A 17,386-nucleotide genomic window follows, 5' to 3' on the forward strand; every position below is an offset into this window, starting at 1 on the left:
TGAAAATTATTAAAATACTTTTAACCTTAAAACTTAGAATTCATGATATATTAGGATTTTTTTTTTACTAAAATCCGGTACACATTGTTAAAATGTACCAACTGAATAACAGACCTACCCAAGTTAACAAATCATATATATATATATATATATATATATATACGTGTGTGTATTATCTTAAAATTATCTTGACATAAACAAAATAAATGAAAGAGATTAAAAAACTCACTTTTCTAGTAAGCTCTTGTTATATATACATTGGCATCCATCTCATGCACTAAAAAGTAACTTCAGGATGTGAGTTGCATCTCAAATCAATAATTATTTTAAAACACCTTATTAATATTTTTTATTACTCAAAAAAAAAATTAATGATATGAGACACAATTACACTTCAATTCTGAGACACAGTTACACAATTTTTTATCAGTAAAATCTAAATCTCATTAATATAATTTATGACATCAACAACTGAACCTGTTGATTAAATTAACTACTTAAAAATCTTAAATCTCATTAAATTTTGGCGTTTTTAATTTTAAATTGGCTATTTATTTTTGATATATTGAATACTTAAAATTGAACATGTTTAATTTTTCACTAATTGGATAATGTTATTATTTTATCTGTTATAGTTTTTAATTATCTCCAAATATTAACAATGTAAATTTTTATGATTAACATGAAATAATTATTATAGTCAATAAAAGAAACAATGAATTTATTTTTTATATTAAAAAAGAAAATAAATGACTGTTATAATTAAGTGTGTGGGACCGTTCCCTTATTGTAAACATAATGTAGAAGTTATCAAGGAAACCCAATAAAAAATATTTATCGTTTTCTGTTAACATCAATAACATTTCATATTAAAAAAAAATCACATTTATTAATTCATAAAATCAAATAAATAAAATAATAATGGTCTTACTAGTTAAAATGATTAAACAATATATATTTACAAAACCAAGCTAAAGACTATATTAATAACTATAAAATATCTTTAAATAAATACTAGTCACCATAAATTAACAATTAAATTTTTTTATAAACAAAATTACTCTATATATAAATCATTATTGTTTTTTGTCAAATTTATGGCTACAGTTTTATTCATAATAACTTTAAAATATTTTTTTTATAGATTAAAATCAATTTTCGTATAAATGAAACTTTTTATAGAAAAAAGTTGTCAAAATTATAACATTTAAAACTCTTTATTTTTGCAAGTGTTGTTTAAATATTGAAAGTACATCTGTATAATTATGCAAATTATCTGTATAATAATGTAAAGAAGAAGAAAAAAAAAGGAAAAAGAAATAAAGACCAGAACTTCTTGTGATGAATCTTGTCTGTTTCTTTAACTTCGGATTATAAAGTCAAGAGGGAAAGCGCTTTAAGTGAAAGTGATTAGTTAATAATGAAGGCACAGTTGAAACTGGTAGCCAACTTGGCAGTCACCAAACAGGGCAGAGTGGATAATTAAAAATGGCAGAGGGTAGAATAGTACTTTCCTACACCCCTCGATTGCTACAAATTGGGTTCTGTACATCTGAGGATGTCACTGTCAGCCTTCGGCGCCTCCAATAGTTTCTGTCACTTTTCCCAATTCCCGTTTTGCCCTCAACTTTTCCGTTATTTGCATCCTATTAGAAAAATCGATATTGGTTGGTCACCCTGGAGGAGGTATCCAAAGAGGAAGAACAACACAGAACAATCTTTGGATGCTTTTTCTCTCTCACCGTCTCTACCTCATAACCTCCCTTTCTATTTTATTCCTTCTGAGTCCTGAGACTAAACACTCTTTTTAATGCAGAAAAGTTTCTCTTTTTTTCGCTGAGCCCATTTTTGGTCTGTGATTGATTCTTTTAGTCCCTTTGTGATTTGCAATCTCTGATCTTAGTGAAAACCCAGTTTCTGGGTTATTGGCCTCAGTTTCTCCGCTTGCTACTTTGTACGAAACAATGAACGCTTCGACAAGGTTGGATTCAGCTGTGTTTCAGCTCACACCCACTAGAACAAGGTAATGGATAATCATTTTATGTCTTTAAGTAATCTATATAAAACCTCATTGAGACATTGACGTTTTGTTTATAGCCTGACTTGTGTTGTGGGTTTGTTTGATTCTTCTGTAAATCAGGTTTGACTTGGTTATAATTGTTAATGGAAAGAAGGAGAAGATTGCTTCAGGCTTGCTCAGTCCATTTCTTTCCCACTTGAAGGCTGCTCAGAATCAGATGGACAAGGGTGGTTATTCAATTGTTCTCGAGCCACCTGATGGTAACAGTGATACGTCGTGGTTTACCAAGGGAACTCTTGAAAGGTTTGACTTTTTAGTTCTTTGGTTTATCGTTGGGTTCAGTAGAGATTGAAAGCTGATACCTTTTAAACACGTTTCTTAGAGATTATCATTGACATTATGTATTGTATCCAGTGCTCAAAATGGTTCCATTCCACCAGTTTGAAAGTCAATTCACACTTCTAGTCGGTGTGATATTGGACTAAAATTAATGTATGCTTGTCATGGTTCGAATGTGGGATCCGTTATTATAATTGTTGTTTCCTTTTATTTAACGAACAAAATCTGCCTGATGATTTTGTATTATTATATTTTTCGTTTTTAGCTTGTACAAATTAGGAATTATAATTAAACTGCTAGAAAGAACTGTAATTGAAGATGTATTATGTATTGAAAGAGAAAACAATTAAAGAAGGAAAGCAGCCAGAAATTATTGACATTGTATATCCCTTTTTGTTTTACTCTTTCCAAATCAAAGGAAAGTGCTAACGAAATCGTAGTGAAACCATGTTTTGAAATTAACATATATATTATGACACCTTTTACTGTAAGTTTGTTAGAGACTTAAAGTTATCCTACTGGACTAATTTGCTCTCCCTCTGTAGGTTCGTTCGTTTTGTGAGCACTCCCGAGATATTGGAACGTGTGTATACTGTAGAATCAGAAATCTTACAAATTGAAGAGGCAATTGCTATTCAGGGAAATAATTCCCTGGGAATTAGCACTGTATGTAAATATCTAGCATACTCTATTTGATTCATTCCCTAGCACTCAAAAGTCTGTTTCAGTAGTGGAGTATCTGTGCAGGTGGAAGAAAATCAAACGAATCATGTTGAAAACATTGAAGGTACTACCGAAAGAACAAATACAACTAACTTGTATCGAACAATTATAGGTGTATTTGAAGCGCTGCTATGTTTTTATGATTGATTACAGCTAATAAAACTAGCTGCTTTGCACAGGCAGGAGGACTCAGCAGGACAATAATGAGGAGAGAGCAATTGTACTTTACAAGGTTAGTGGATTTTAAATAATTAATACCTATTCTTTCATACATTTTATTATTTTCTTATCAGTCCCATGATTATGTGCCAGCCTGATGCACAGCCTCCTCAAGCTAACGGAACCACCACATCGGAAGGAAACTCAAAGTAAATTCCTTCTGTCCTACATTTTCACCATTTTCTACGACCATGTCTCAGTATAAAAATATAGTGTTTAAGTTGTTTATGATTAAATCATGTTTGAAAGTCTATCAGTTAATGCTCTTCCTAGAATACACATGAAGCGAGTAAAGAAAATATATAACAACATGGAAGGCTGCCACTGGAATTACTTCGAAAAATCAATTAAAATCTGATAAAGCTACTTTTAGTTTGAGCATCCCTGTTACGAGTCAGACAGAAACATTTTTGTTGGTGATTCATATATAAGCTTGACCATAAGTTTTTAGTTGATAATTATCTGTTGAGTATTATTGACTATCTGCGAGTACTGAAAGTAGCATGTTGGAAAGCTATGCATTTATATTTTTTTTATGATTATTGAGCAGGTATACAAAAAGGAGGTGTTGTTTATTGCCTCTATTATTGTTTAAGCTTTTGGAACAACTATTTCTGCATTGTTACAAGTTTTTAGCCAAAGCTCTGTTGGTTTGAGCTGTGTGTATATAAATATGATTCATAATTTTATTAATATAGGTTCTTTGCACTATATGAAAAATATTCTTAACTTGTTCACTTCTCGTGTATTAGAGTTCATCTTCTGAAAGTCCTAGAGACGCGTAAGTCAGCGTTGCAGAAAGAGCAAGGCATGGCATTTGCTCGTGCTGTTGCTGCTGGTTTTGATGAGGACCATATACCGCCTTTGATGTCATTTGCTGAATGTTTTGGAGCATCTCGCATGAAGTAAGACAACTTTTCGTTTTTTTTCATAGACCAATGACCTTACATATTTGTTGGGTTCTTCATTCATTGACCCATAATATACATATGGGCTGTATGATGTTGCTTATGCTGACTTTTGTTACATGTCAGGGATGCATGCACAAAATTCAGGGATCTTTGGAGAAGAAAACATGAAACTGGACAATGGCTTGAAATTGAAGCTGCTGAAACGATGTCCAATCGCTCAGACTTCTCTGCATTGAATGCTTCTGGCATTATACTTCCCAATATGGTCTCAGCGTCCCATACTGAATTGGACTCTGGGAGTAATGATGGGAAAGCAAGTTCAGGTACAATCTGCATGAACTTATGAATTGTTCATGGCTTGATGTATTTACATTTGTAAAACTCGTTACACTTTTTTAAATGCCCATACACGTTTGGACCAAACCTGCTCTTAACAGTTTCCTTTTCCTTCTTATTTTTTAAGACATTAAACTTACACTTCAAAGAATATAGAGGCCTGTACGCTGAAATTGGTCTACCTGAATGGCTGATTTTGATAATCCTTCTATCTATTTTTGCTTTCCCTGTCTGTTTTCTTATCTTGTTTTCTGATGTGGAAAAGTAAGGGCTTGTCCCATATAACATGGCACAGCTTTGCTTGGTCCGTTTCCATGCCTACTAACTAATAGCCCTTGAGTCACACCCAAAATAAAATCCTAATAGCCCTAGTTATGGATTGTGGACAAGTAATGCCTTGGACTATTAGAATCAGTCTCAAAATCAAATCTAAACCAAAGTTACGAGATGTGTTGCACACTAAGCATAGATTGATCTGCTGCCTGTCCAGTTACAAAGTCAAGTCTACTTGTTCAAATTGTTAAGACATGATATCTCACTTATAATTCTCATTTCTTGTAAGATAATGGTTTGATTCCTCTGCTGAGAATTTTTAAATGTTGATAAATCATCCATGTCTTGCCCTTTTCTTAATTAGAAACATACCTAAACATTTTTATTTATACACATTTCCAGAAGTGCCTCTGATGGACCGCCAACCATCAATAGGAAACCAAGATAATATTCAAGGTCAATTTCCGCACATGTTCTCTCCTTGGCCTATTCATTCTCCTCCAGGTGCTGTACCAGTCTTTCAGCCATGTCCAGTGCAGGGCATACCCTACTATCAAGCATATCCAGGAAACAGTCCATTTATGCAGCCAAATTATTTTCCCATGGAGGACCCCAGACTAATTGCTGGTCAAAGTAATGGACGCAGAAGACATTCAATGGATAGCAGACACAGCAATACTGAATCAGAATTGACGGACGAAGTAGATATAGAGAGGGATGGTGCACATACTGGAGGTCGACGGAAGAAGGATAGGCGATCAGGGAAGAAATCTGGCATGGTGGTGATTCGGAACATCAATTACATTACAAAGGCAGAAAATTCCTCTGACAGTGGATCACATTCAGATTCTGCCTCAGAAACCAATGAAGATAATAAGGAATCTGTGAAGACCTCAAAGAGAAGGGACTCCAGAAAAGAAGCTTTGAGGAAATTGGATTCGCCTGATAGGGAAAAAACAGACCAGGGGAAGGATGAAGATGGAGGCCACTGGCAAGCATTTGAAAACTGTTTACTAAGAGATGCTGACGATGATAGGCATACCATTGATCCTGACCAATTTGATTTGGAAGAGTTGAATAACATGAGAAGAAAAAAACACATGGATGTCAATGATCCTTTAGTTTTTACTGAAAGGGAAGTGCATGAAGGTCAGGGAAGTTCTTCTTTAGATATGCATAGCATTAGCAAAGGATTGACTCACATGCCTAAGAGATCCAATAATGATTTATTGTTATCTGCAAGAACAGGACAATCTGGTGATGGGCGGTCTGGAGATGATGCACAATCTTTTGAAGTATATGGGAAAAGGAGTGGTTACAGAAAGGCTGCCGGTGATGATTTTATCATTTCCAAACAAGAAAGTGAACTCAGCAATGCTTACCCTTCCTCAGATATGGAAACTTCACTAGGTTATTCAAGCAATAAACTAGAAAGGAAGTTGTTTCATGATATGAATGATGATTCCTACATATTAGAACATAGATCAATAGAAGTCAATGATGCAGGAATTGTTGAGAGAAATGCTATTGACATGGATTCTGAGATCCCAAATGTGCGGAAAAATGAAGAGAAGTCTTCTGCTGTGATAAACAATATTAGTAACGAGCTGGATGAATTGAGTATGCTGCCTGAACGAGGAGCTGAAAGGGGATCGATGAGTTATGACCCTGCTTTCGACTATGAAATGCAGGCCCAGGCTGGTAGTACTTTACAAAATAAGAACAAAGAGGTAGAAACTGACACCAAACCGGGATCTAAGAAGTTGGATAAGGAGCCCAAATCTAAAGTTACCCCAAACAATGCTGATAGAAGAAAGAGTGGTGGACCAATAAGGAGAGGGAAAACTTCTAAACTTAGTCCTCTGGATGAAGCACGAGCCCGTGCTGAGAGCTTACGGAACTACAAAGCTGATCTCCAGAAAATGAAGAAAGAGAAGGTACTCACTTCTATCTTATAGCTCCCAGCCTCCTCTCACCTTTGTGTTTCTATTTCATACAATTAGCTTAAAATGGATGTGTAACATTTAATCTAGAGGCAACTTTATATATGCATTACTCTGAGGGACATATGTGGTGAGACTAAGAGCATGAGAGGTGATAAGGGTAAATCTTACTTTACACAAGCAAACTGAATGGTTAACATTGTTTTAATTAAACTCTTATCCATCCTTTTTAAACGTATGATTGAGTTCTGTTTTAATATGCCTTCTGTTCATCTGTTATTCAGCATTGATTATTTCTTTCATTTATAATAATTAGGAAGAGGAAGAGATTAAACGCCTAGAAGCCTTAAAGATGGAGAGGCAAAAGAGGATTGCTGCCAAGAGCAGCTCAACCACTACACCATCGCCATCACAGCTTACCAAGAAACAACTTTCAACGAAACTTTCACCAAGCTTTCATAAAGGGTCTAAATTTAGTGATTCAGTGCCAGGAGCATCGTCACCCCTTCAAAGATTCCCCATCAGAACTGCATCTGTTGAATCTAGTGATTCTTTGAAATTGTCAAAAACCAGCAGATTGATTTCTAGAAGCCACTTGGATAATAACAAATTAAGCCGATCGGTGTCTTCTTTACCCGAATCTAAGCTAGAGAAGGATGATAGTGCAACTGATACTAAAGCATCAATGAGAAGGATTAGAAGATTGTCAGAACCAAAAGTCAGTGCCATTCGTCAGACTTCCTCAGTTAAACCACTTGCAACAGGAACAATATCAAAGGCTAAAGCAGCTGATGGTCCCGAGAGCAAAAAGATTTCTGCAATTGTGAGTCATGATAAAAGCAAGACAGCAGCCCTTCCAGAACTGAAAATTAGAACAGCCAAAGCTAGTGACATTCCTCAGAACAGAACATCAGTCAAAGACAAGGGACATAAGTTGAATGATAGCAGGTCTTCCATGGCTTCACAAGGTACCATGTCAAAGAAAAAAGATATTGGTACTTCATCCAATGGTGATAGAGATGACAATCCTGTAGTTGAAAAGACTGTTGTGATGCTCGAGTGTGAGAGACCATATGCCCCTCCTATTCATAATGCAGAAGAAAATTTTGAGATACCAGATAAACAATATGATAACGATGAAGTAACTGAAAAAACAGAGATAGCATCTAATTATGCTGCTATTCGTGCTCCTGTCTCACCATTAAGCATGGATATAATTGATAAAGAAACCTCAGAGAGCCAATCACACCTTCAATCCATATATACTGAGGTACGTATTCGTAACTTATGGTAGCTTTGGAGATGGTTTAACTGCCTTGGTTAGTTCATACACTTGTAGAGGGCATAAAAAACTTCTAGGATGAGAACTGTTCTGCTGCTATTTTTACAGTAAGTATTACTTACTGTAAAATAGTCTCAATAATCTCTTAATGCCATCTATATTCCTCCCGTATTACTTATTATAGACTTGAAAACTGCACCTAGTATGTTATATTTCCTACAAGCTATTTTTACCTCTGCCAAGGATGTACTTACAATTCTATGTTTTGTTGCAAACTGTGGAAATAGCCTTATAATACCAAAAGATTTAGTTCAGTTTTGGGTGGTGTGGTGTAGGGTTTGAAACTCCCACCGTTGTTGATTCAAGGAATGGTTGTTGTGTAACTTGTCTCTTAGGAACTTTGACTCAACCTTACAAAACTGATTATAAGATGAGGTTTCTACTCACTTATATATTATAATTTAGTCATACTTTTAGTTGATCTGTGATCTCTAACCCTTGCTATCTCAACTGTAGAACAGTTGCTAATATTTCCACTCATGCAACCCATTGGTCCATTCACAAATCAGCATCCTCCCTTTTTCAGAAGATTTGTCATTTTGTCCTACCATGTACTTCTAGTGTTCAAAATTTTTCTTTTCCCTCACATTTAATTTATTATACAATTAAAATATTAAATTATGTCTGGAAAATAAGTATGTTTATTTCTATGATAATTAGAAATTTGCTGATAGTTGATTTTAAATTTCAACAATTACGTGTTATTTTAAACCTTAACTGTATATGAGCAAGAACTTTTGATTTTATTGTAGTCAATCTCCAGATATATATGTTTTTTAAAATTCTTAATGAATACCTTTTTACTGGTTCATAAGCTAAATTCGAATTTAATATCATCCAAAATCAGGTCAAAATGGACCATACAGAGAGAGAACCTTCAAAATCATCCAGTCTTGGTATTTCTGGGGAAACATATCAAGCCCCATATGCTCGAGTTTCTTCCATGGAGGATCCTAGTACTAGAAATAGTGAGTATGGTAAAGCAGCACCCACAAGTTTAGAGACCGCAGCAATTGGTGTGGATACTGCTAAAGCACACGTGTCTAACATTGGGAACTCAACACTTGAGAAGATTCCTGAAGCAATTGAGAAGCCTCAGGTAAAAGAGTCATCTTCCAAAGGGTTTAGACGATTGCTAAAGTTTGGAAAAAAGAGTCATAGGTCCGTTGCTGAACGCAGCTCGGAATCAGATAATGTCAGCATAGATGGTTCCGAGGCTGATGAGATTGGAAACAATGGTTCCTCTAATGAAGGTAATTTGCTAGTCATATATTCCCTTGTTCTTTATAAGCTATTTAAAGGACATATATAAAAAGGAAAGGTGTTTGTGAGCTTTGTGTGAACAGAACTAAACTATGGTTTAGAAGAGTCAAGCAAGATTATATCATTTCAGTGTATTCTTGACTAATTAATTAATTATTCAGTTAAAAATTCCTCGGAAACTACTGCATAATGATTTTCTGTCCGACTTCAGTTACCTGTAACAAAAAAAAAAATTGATTTATCTGGAACTTTAAGGTATGCTTACCACTGTTCACTTAAATAACCTGGATCCTAATGTTCAGGAATGACATTGTTTTCACTAGAACTTCAAATTCAAAGTGTACATTAGAGTTCATAGATTAAAATAAACAATGTATAACTGATTAAAAAATGTCAGTAGCCTACACCATTCAGTGATTTACTGTAAATTTAGATAACTGAGACTGATTTGGCAAAAGTGTATTTCGCTATACTACATAACCAAACAACTAGATCTTATTGGCCTTCTCATGTACACTTATGTTATTTTCATAATTGCGTTTATGTACCTAAACTGATCACCATATTACGTGTTATTTTTCAGTTCACACTTTAAAGAACTTGATCTCTCAGGATGAAACACCCACTGCCAGCACAAGTCAACAAAAGTGTAAGGCTCACTTCATCCTAAATTTTCTTTAGTGGATTTGAATAGACTATTTCAGTTATCAGTGTGCCCCCTTTTCTTCCTAATTCATCTCCATCCTTTTCTGATTGTTGACTTGGCAAACATATTGTTGTGCAGCTTCGCGTTCTTTTTCTTTGCTATCCCCATTCAGAAGCAAGAACAACGAAAAAAGGATAATGATGGCTTGATAGAGTGGGTTCTGTTAGAAAGATTGATGCAGTGACAAGCTAGATCCTTTACTTGATTCTTTTTATATTTTTCCAAAGTCTGGCTAGAAAAGAAGACTGGGCAATATTGCTATGAAATTGGTTGTTGTATATTTGTGTTTTGCTGTGCATATGCCCAAGTAATTTGTATATTTTATTCCAACCTGATTTCATTTTACATTATACATATTTCTGGATTAACGAGGGTTTTCTCTACTGAATTATTTATCTGACAAAAATATATATCTTACAAGATTGTGATTTTATATAAATCTGAACTAACAGTGTTGGAGGGTGCTCAAAATATATATTTACTCGCAACATTCTTGATTGTCACCAGTTTTTCTACTTGGTTGGAATCCACACTAATATGATATAAAGTTTCTTACCTTAAATTGCTTGTATTGCAATTTTTTTTCTTTAAAAAAAATCGTTTTAACTAGCATTTTTTGAGTTCACAAGAAAACTAAGGTGTTCAATTTAAAAATCTCACCAATCATTAATGTTTTATTATAATTTTCTTATAATAAAATTATTAAGCGCAAAAGTTAAGAGTTGTGGTTTCATTCTGATTTGACAAAAAATTAAGCTTGAGATTCTAGTCCACAAAAAAAAAATCTGGAAATGATTGTCGTATGAATTAAGCTTGAGACTTTTGGAAACCAAAATAATCACAAATTCTATTGATCAGTGTATCTTAACTTATCCTAATACAATGATTATGCTTAAAATGTAGTTTTGCTATAATGTCATCTAATGTGGATGACATTACTTTGGTCTCCTATGATATAATTTTTATTGTTATAAGTAGCAAAAATGCATATATTTAACCAACTTAATTTATTTTCTCTAAATATTAACTTATAAGCCATCTATATCCAAATCCATAATGCTAAAGTTCAGTGATTAACACTCAATTCAACTTAAACTTGAGTTAAAAGATGCATCAGCGATTAATTATTATTTTGTTTATATTTTTAATAATAGTGCAAATAGCGGTTATTTAATAAAAAAAAATAAAAATGAGATTGGAATGCATCATACCAAATAGCAAGTGTTTATCCAAACGATATATTTTAGGAGACCAAACTTCAATAATATTCATCCATGACTTTATTCTAACAATATCTTAATCTTAAAATTAAACAGATAACTTCCTAAAACTAGAAAATAGGATCGTATCTTTCTGTTTGATCTGAATAACATTTTAAAATTAGAAACATGACCAACACAAGACTAACTCATTCAAATTCCCATAGGAACATATTTTCACAAAAATCAATATAGTAAGGGTAATTATAATAATCACCAGACCAATTGTTAATTACTATGAAGGGGTCAAATGTAGTATTTTAAATATACTGAATGCAAAACATTTTTTCGGCTTTAACCATGTCAGGATTATTGGCGAGAAAGAAAGAAAAAAAAGTAAAAAGAGAGGTAATAAGTTTGTATAATCGAAGCGTAAAATATGTATGTATCTGTAAATAAAACACTCTTATGACTTTGTTTACACCAGAGAAATGGACACCGAAGACCCCATTGTTGTAGAAGACTTGTTGCATGCATTTAACTCTTTGCAAAGTTCTACATGAAGTGTGTGTGTTCACATATAGTGGTCTCAAAAGAGGAAGATATAATGTAATATATAGTTCCTTCTCAAATGAATTTTTCTGCTTCTTAAACAAATGTATTCACACAATCATTGAATGCTTACCATAGGTATCTTTGGTTCTATTCTAGATCTAGACATTCAAAAGGTCGTTCAAAAATATACAAGAAAAGAAGTGTTTTTACTTAGAAAAGGAATTTTTATCCGTTAATCTTAATTTAATTGTATACAAACTCTTGTATAAAGCTAAGCAATGGAGTGGGCGAGGAAAGGTTTTGATCTTGTATCAATGAGAACTATTTTCTGTTATAGAAGAGAAGTAACATGATGAAGCTGGACCAATACTTTTGCCGCATGCTTTAAGGAAAAATCTTTATCTGCCTTTAGGACTGCATGATAAGGTATCAGTCAAAACGAATGATTAAGCATGAGATGTTGCTTTTGGTCATCCTAATTAAAGCTTCTTTTGCCAAGCATTCAGCTGCTTCTTGTGGATCCTCTATGTGACTGATCAGATTCACAGCCTCTTGGTTTTTCATCACCTACACATATATGCAGATTCACTTCCAATTACTTTCTTTTGCTTATTCCCAACAAATTATTGCAGTTAAGTATTGAGTACTATAATATGTAATGATGGTTTATATAAAATCTTACCTCCCATATGCCATTGCTTGCTAATATCAAAAATTCAGTACCAGAATCAAGCACTTCACTTCTAACCACAAAGTCGGAGCCTCTAGAATGTTTTGCACCTGCTGCATTTCCTGATTGACGTCCCAGCATGCATCCTTTGTGAAAACACATGTATAGTATACATTATGAGATGTGTGAATCAAAAAGATGTGCCATTAACTGATAAACAAAAACAATCTGTGAAAACATATATCAGTTAAATGTAATTCTAACATAACATCTTCTGAGTAGGAATTTTGGGTTCTCATGGTAGCATGTGTGACAGAAGTTATATGAACTTTTAAAAACAGTGAAACAGCAAATGAGTATGTAGTTGCCTCCTTTTAGCATTGGTTTTTACCTTTTCCAAAGTGGGAAGACATTCTCATAATGACATATACATCTTTTGTATTATATAATATACCTGCAAAGAGTCGGCGAGACCAGTGCATTTTTTCTAATCGTCGGTATGTGCCAGTTGTCTGATGAGCTATTCCATCTCTGCACACAACAGTTCTGTAATCCCCCATGTTGGCTATTACAAGTTTTTCTCCATTTATCAGTATAACAGATGCCGAACCCATTCTGCACGTCTCCTCTAATTTGTGTTCCTCTCTAATCTTTGCTCTTACGCCATGGTAAGCTCTCTTCAGAGCTTCCTTACTTTTACTGCTTAAACGAGTCTGACATGTAAATACAAAACATTCAGTACAGAAGAAACCACAAGTAGGAATTTATGAATAAAGCCGCTCAATCTTTACCTATCTTTGACATATGTCATGATTATGTGACGAATTAAAGGAAAACTTTTCATAATCCGTAATTGAACCTACTTATATTGCCATGTATAGCATGCTTTTCTTCTTTCCCATGTTACTTTTCCTTTTCAAAATTGTACAGAAACGGATAATGGGAGAAATTTCCAAGACAAAGTAACCAATATTTAGATCAAGTGCTATAGCAGAAGCCTTTGTTAACTAATTAAAAGTACTTTCACTGAAAATGCACAAGCTTGGTGCAACAAAGTAAAATGTATGAGAAATGAAGTGATAGATAACCTCTTGAAGCTTCTTGTCAAAGAAATGAGACTGCATGTACTTGCTAACCCTGTCTCCAATCAGTGCATCAAAGATTCCAAAATACCACAACTCTGTTTGATTCATTTCCTCTCTCTGTGCCACAACTGAATCAAAGTCTGAGTTATCAGAATCATCTCTGCTCATATTATGTTCCACCACATGATAACCATATGTCATTGGCATCATCCACGAGGGCTTCTTTGCCATCTTCTGCTTTCTTTTTCTGCGTCCATGTCCAAGCAGAAACCGTTTCAACCGAAAGGCCTGCTCAAACCAATAGATAAATTAGCTCTTGCTGTAAATGACCAATTCTTGCAACGATTCAGCATTTAGCAAAATCAAGGAAAAACAAAAAACACAAAAAAGGGACAGTACACAAAGATAATTCGCATTAATATGCTTCTCATGGATTCTATAGAGACTTAATTTAACAAGAACAGGATTGGCTTACCTTGAATTTGAGATTAAGATAGAATCCCATGTTTTTCTCTATTGCTTCATCAGACTTTTACAAAAATCTGAACTCATGCAAATGGTGATCAGAAAAGTTAGCAAATCAAAATTTCTAGATAGAAGATAAGATGAAGCGTAACGTTAATATATTGGAGAAGTAAAAAATGGGGTTGACAATTTCTTCTCTCCCTAGCACTGATCACAAAGTGCTTCTAATGGGTTGATAATTCGTACACAACAGTAAAGACCACTGAATTGGAATTCAATCATGCATTAAGCCTAGCAATTAAAACTTTTAGAAATTTGGAATTTTCTCTTTGACCACTTTCTTGGTTCAAACTTTTAGCCAGAATCTAGAAGAAGATTGCCAAGAAAAAAGAAAAGGTAAAGAAAAAAAAACTTGAACTCAAAGATACCCCGTACCGTTTAGTGAAACGAAAGGTCTTGAGTCAAGAACCGTAGAGCTGCTTAAATGAGAAAATTAATTAGCTTTAATTGTAATTTAGGAGGAAAGTTTGAAAAAGACTTAAGTCAAGGGCGTGAAGCTTTATTTTTTAATTAAGAAAATTGAAATTTAAGTATGCTAATTAATTGGGTAACATGTCGAATATTCCGTTCAGTGACCACTAAGAATTTTCTGAGATTTGTTGTTCAGTTTTCTACGTTGGAAATGTGTAACAGTAGGAAGCATTAACTATAGAGAGATCGGTTGACTTTTTCATGTCTCATTATGAAATAAATATTTTATCCGGCGTAATTAAGATTCATAATACATAAATAACATTTCAATTAAATCAAATGTACTCTCATTGATACTCGTAAATAAATATTTTAATAAAGAAAACAGATCTTGAACTTATATCATTATTAAATATGTTTTTTTCTTTAAAAATTAGAATTAATTTTCTTTTCAGATTAATTTAGTCGAATTTAATTTTTTTAACTAATTTTTATTATGTTTATTTGATATTTTAAATATATTTTTTTAATAATATTAAAAAAATGTATAAAATATTATTATTATGAAATGTATTTAAAAATTTAAATAAATTTAATATAATTTGATTAAAAATACACATTTACATGTATAAATTTGAGAGACTAAATTGAATTAAAATTAAAAAAAAAATATTAATTTCAAAGATTAAATTAAAAAATAAAAAATATTTAACTTTTAAATAAATATTTTATCCGGGCTTAATTAAGATTCATAATAAATAATTAACATTTCAATTAAATAAAATGTACCTGATTGATACTCGTAAATAAATATTTTAATAAACAAAATAGATTTTGAACTTATCTTTAATTTCTAATTTTAATTCTTTTACCACTGAAAACTTACAATAAATCATATTTTTTGTGGAATTAGATGCTGGAACCTTTTCAATTAGCTATGTTATCTAATTTTATAAAAGAATATCATAAAATAACTAATGGAAGCGAGGCATAGTTAAGAAAAAAACAAAAATATTACAAAGAATTCAATGAAAAATATAAAAGTATTTGATAGTTAAAAGAACAGAAAAAATAATGTGTAAAATAAAAACATATATAAGAGAGGAAACATTAAAAAAATTAGATAATTAAAAAGTCAATTGTAGATTCTAAATTATTTATAAAGTCGGTGTCAGAAACAATAAAGGTTGACCATGTTTAGAATCTGCAACAAAGTGAAGTTCAAATTTTCTGATTATGTGAATGAAAAGAGTAAACAGAATTGCAGAAAATCGTGGGAGAATGACAAATGGCAGATGAATATCTTGAATGTGAGTTGGTTTACATATTTAGTATTAGTTTGGTATAATTATAATTGTTTACTTATTTCAGTTGCTTCCATGTATTTCAAATTCATGTACCATTCTTCAAGCTGGAAAAGTGGTGCAAGTGCAACTTCTTATTTATTTACATTTTTATATAAAACGCCACTTTTATTTTAAAACATTTTTTTATTTTTGTCTACAACCATTTTGTTTGAATATAATTATTTTAAATTATTATGGAATTCTCTTTTCAAGTTTTTAAAGTAACGTGTATATAAAATTGGAAATCAAGTTTAAGTTAAGTAGTTTTAGATAGATGATGATATTTTCACAACACTTTTTGACAATTTTTTTAATAACAGAAAGTGTCATCATTTTATTGGCCTATTTGAATTTACGTTTAAAAAAATATTTAAAACGGATTAATCACAAACTGTCACATATACATTGTCAAAAAAATTTTAAAAAATGTTGTTAAAAGGATTTTTTCCTTTTAGATAAGATTAATAATTAAACCAAATAAGGCTTTACTTTACTTACTTTACTGTTTAAATGTTCGATTATAATTGAATTAGCATTAACTAGATTTTTTTTTTTATTTTCATATAGCAAAAATAAAATTATTTATAAACTTATAAAAATTTAGTAAAGTTTTAAATTAACATAAAAGGATCATATTAAATCGTTTACACACAACAAATCATAATGAATGATTAAATGATGGCAATTTATATAAAACGTATCTTATACATGGGTTTATTTATTTTTAAATGTTATAGAATTAAAACATTTTTAAAATTAAGAAAGAAAAAAAGTAGTTTAGATTCATTTAGTAAAAACAAAACATTACTCGAGTTTGAGCATTCTTCTTTGGTTCTTCACCAACTTAACCAGTTATTGACTGTTTTATGTTTTTGTAGATTTTTTGTTATTAACAGTAAACTGTATAATACGTAATTTATTTATTTTTACCGTTATAAGTAAATATTTATAACTTACTTACGTTCATTTTTACTAAAGAATATATCTAAAAAGTCTCTTTTCGGAAACATTTTGTTTAATATTTCAAGTTTACCATCATTATTTAATCTACATATTTTTTTAGATTACAAATGTAATCCATGCTTGAATTAGAATTTCTGTTGAAATTTATAATTCATACTTTGGTTCTATTCTGACTTTTGAAAAGTTTAAATTTAACATATTTCCTTCTAAATTAAGTGATTCCGTTGGATAATTATAGTTTTTTGTTCATAATAAACTCAGTTTCTACAGATAAATTTATGCTAAATCATGTTAATGTTAATGTTTTTTATTTTTTATTTTGTATGAATGAAATGTACCATATAAGATAAGTATTTTGTAAATGGCTAACATAGATCATTGTCGTTTAAGTAATGCAGGACAAAAAAAAAATTCAAGTTTAGTGAAGACTACATCTCGTCAATAACTAGAATTAGATGAAGTTTAAACTTGCTTGTTAAATATTAAGTTTGTCAATAACTACAAACCTTAGTGGTTGCTGCATAAACATAGTTTCATCTAAGAACCCATTGAGAAAA

At 32.0% G+C, this 17,386-nt stretch overlaps 2 protein-coding genes across 2 annotated transcripts; one reads left to right on the plus strand and one right to left on the minus strand.

Moving 5' to 3' along the window:
• The first annotated feature begins 1,519 nt into the window (after positions 1-1,519).
• LOC106772115 (COP1-interacting protein 7) lies at positions 1,520-10,463 on the plus strand. Its single transcript, XM_014658293.2, has 13 exons — positions 1,520-2,023; positions 2,141-2,323; positions 2,905-3,025; positions 3,107-3,146; positions 3,262-3,314; positions 3,395-3,450; positions 4,054-4,206; positions 4,336-4,535; positions 5,224-6,758; positions 7,081-8,034; positions 8,954-9,359; positions 9,953-10,018; positions 10,154-10,463. The coding sequence occupies exons 1-13, from the start codon at positions 1,965-1,967 to the stop codon at positions 10,222-10,224; spliced, it is 3,897 nt and encodes a 1,298-aa protein (XP_014513779.1). The 5' UTR covers positions 1,520-1,964; the 3' UTR covers positions 10,225-10,463.
• Positions 10,464-11,906: 1,443 nt separating this feature from the next.
• LOC106771692 (putative protein phosphatase 2C-like protein 44) lies at positions 11,907-14,377 on the minus strand. Its single transcript, XM_014657697.2, has 5 exons — positions 14,060-14,377; positions 13,588-13,872; positions 12,954-13,212; positions 12,512-12,645; positions 11,907-12,396 (listed from the first exon to the last, which is right to left on the minus strand). The coding sequence occupies exons 1-5, from the start codon at positions 14,087-14,089 to the stop codon at positions 12,259-12,261; spliced, it is 846 nt and encodes a 281-aa protein (XP_014513183.1). The 5' UTR covers positions 14,090-14,377; the 3' UTR covers positions 11,907-12,258.
• Between the last annotated feature and the right edge of the window lie 3,009 nt (positions 14,378-17,386).

The sequence above is a fragment of the Vigna radiata genome, chromosome 8 (genome assembly GCF_000741045.1).
Source record: "Vigna radiata var. radiata cultivar VC1973A chromosome 8, Vradiata_ver6, whole genome shotgun sequence".
Taxonomy (NCBI): Eukaryota; Viridiplantae; Streptophyta; class Magnoliopsida; order Fabales; family Fabaceae; genus Vigna; species Vigna radiata.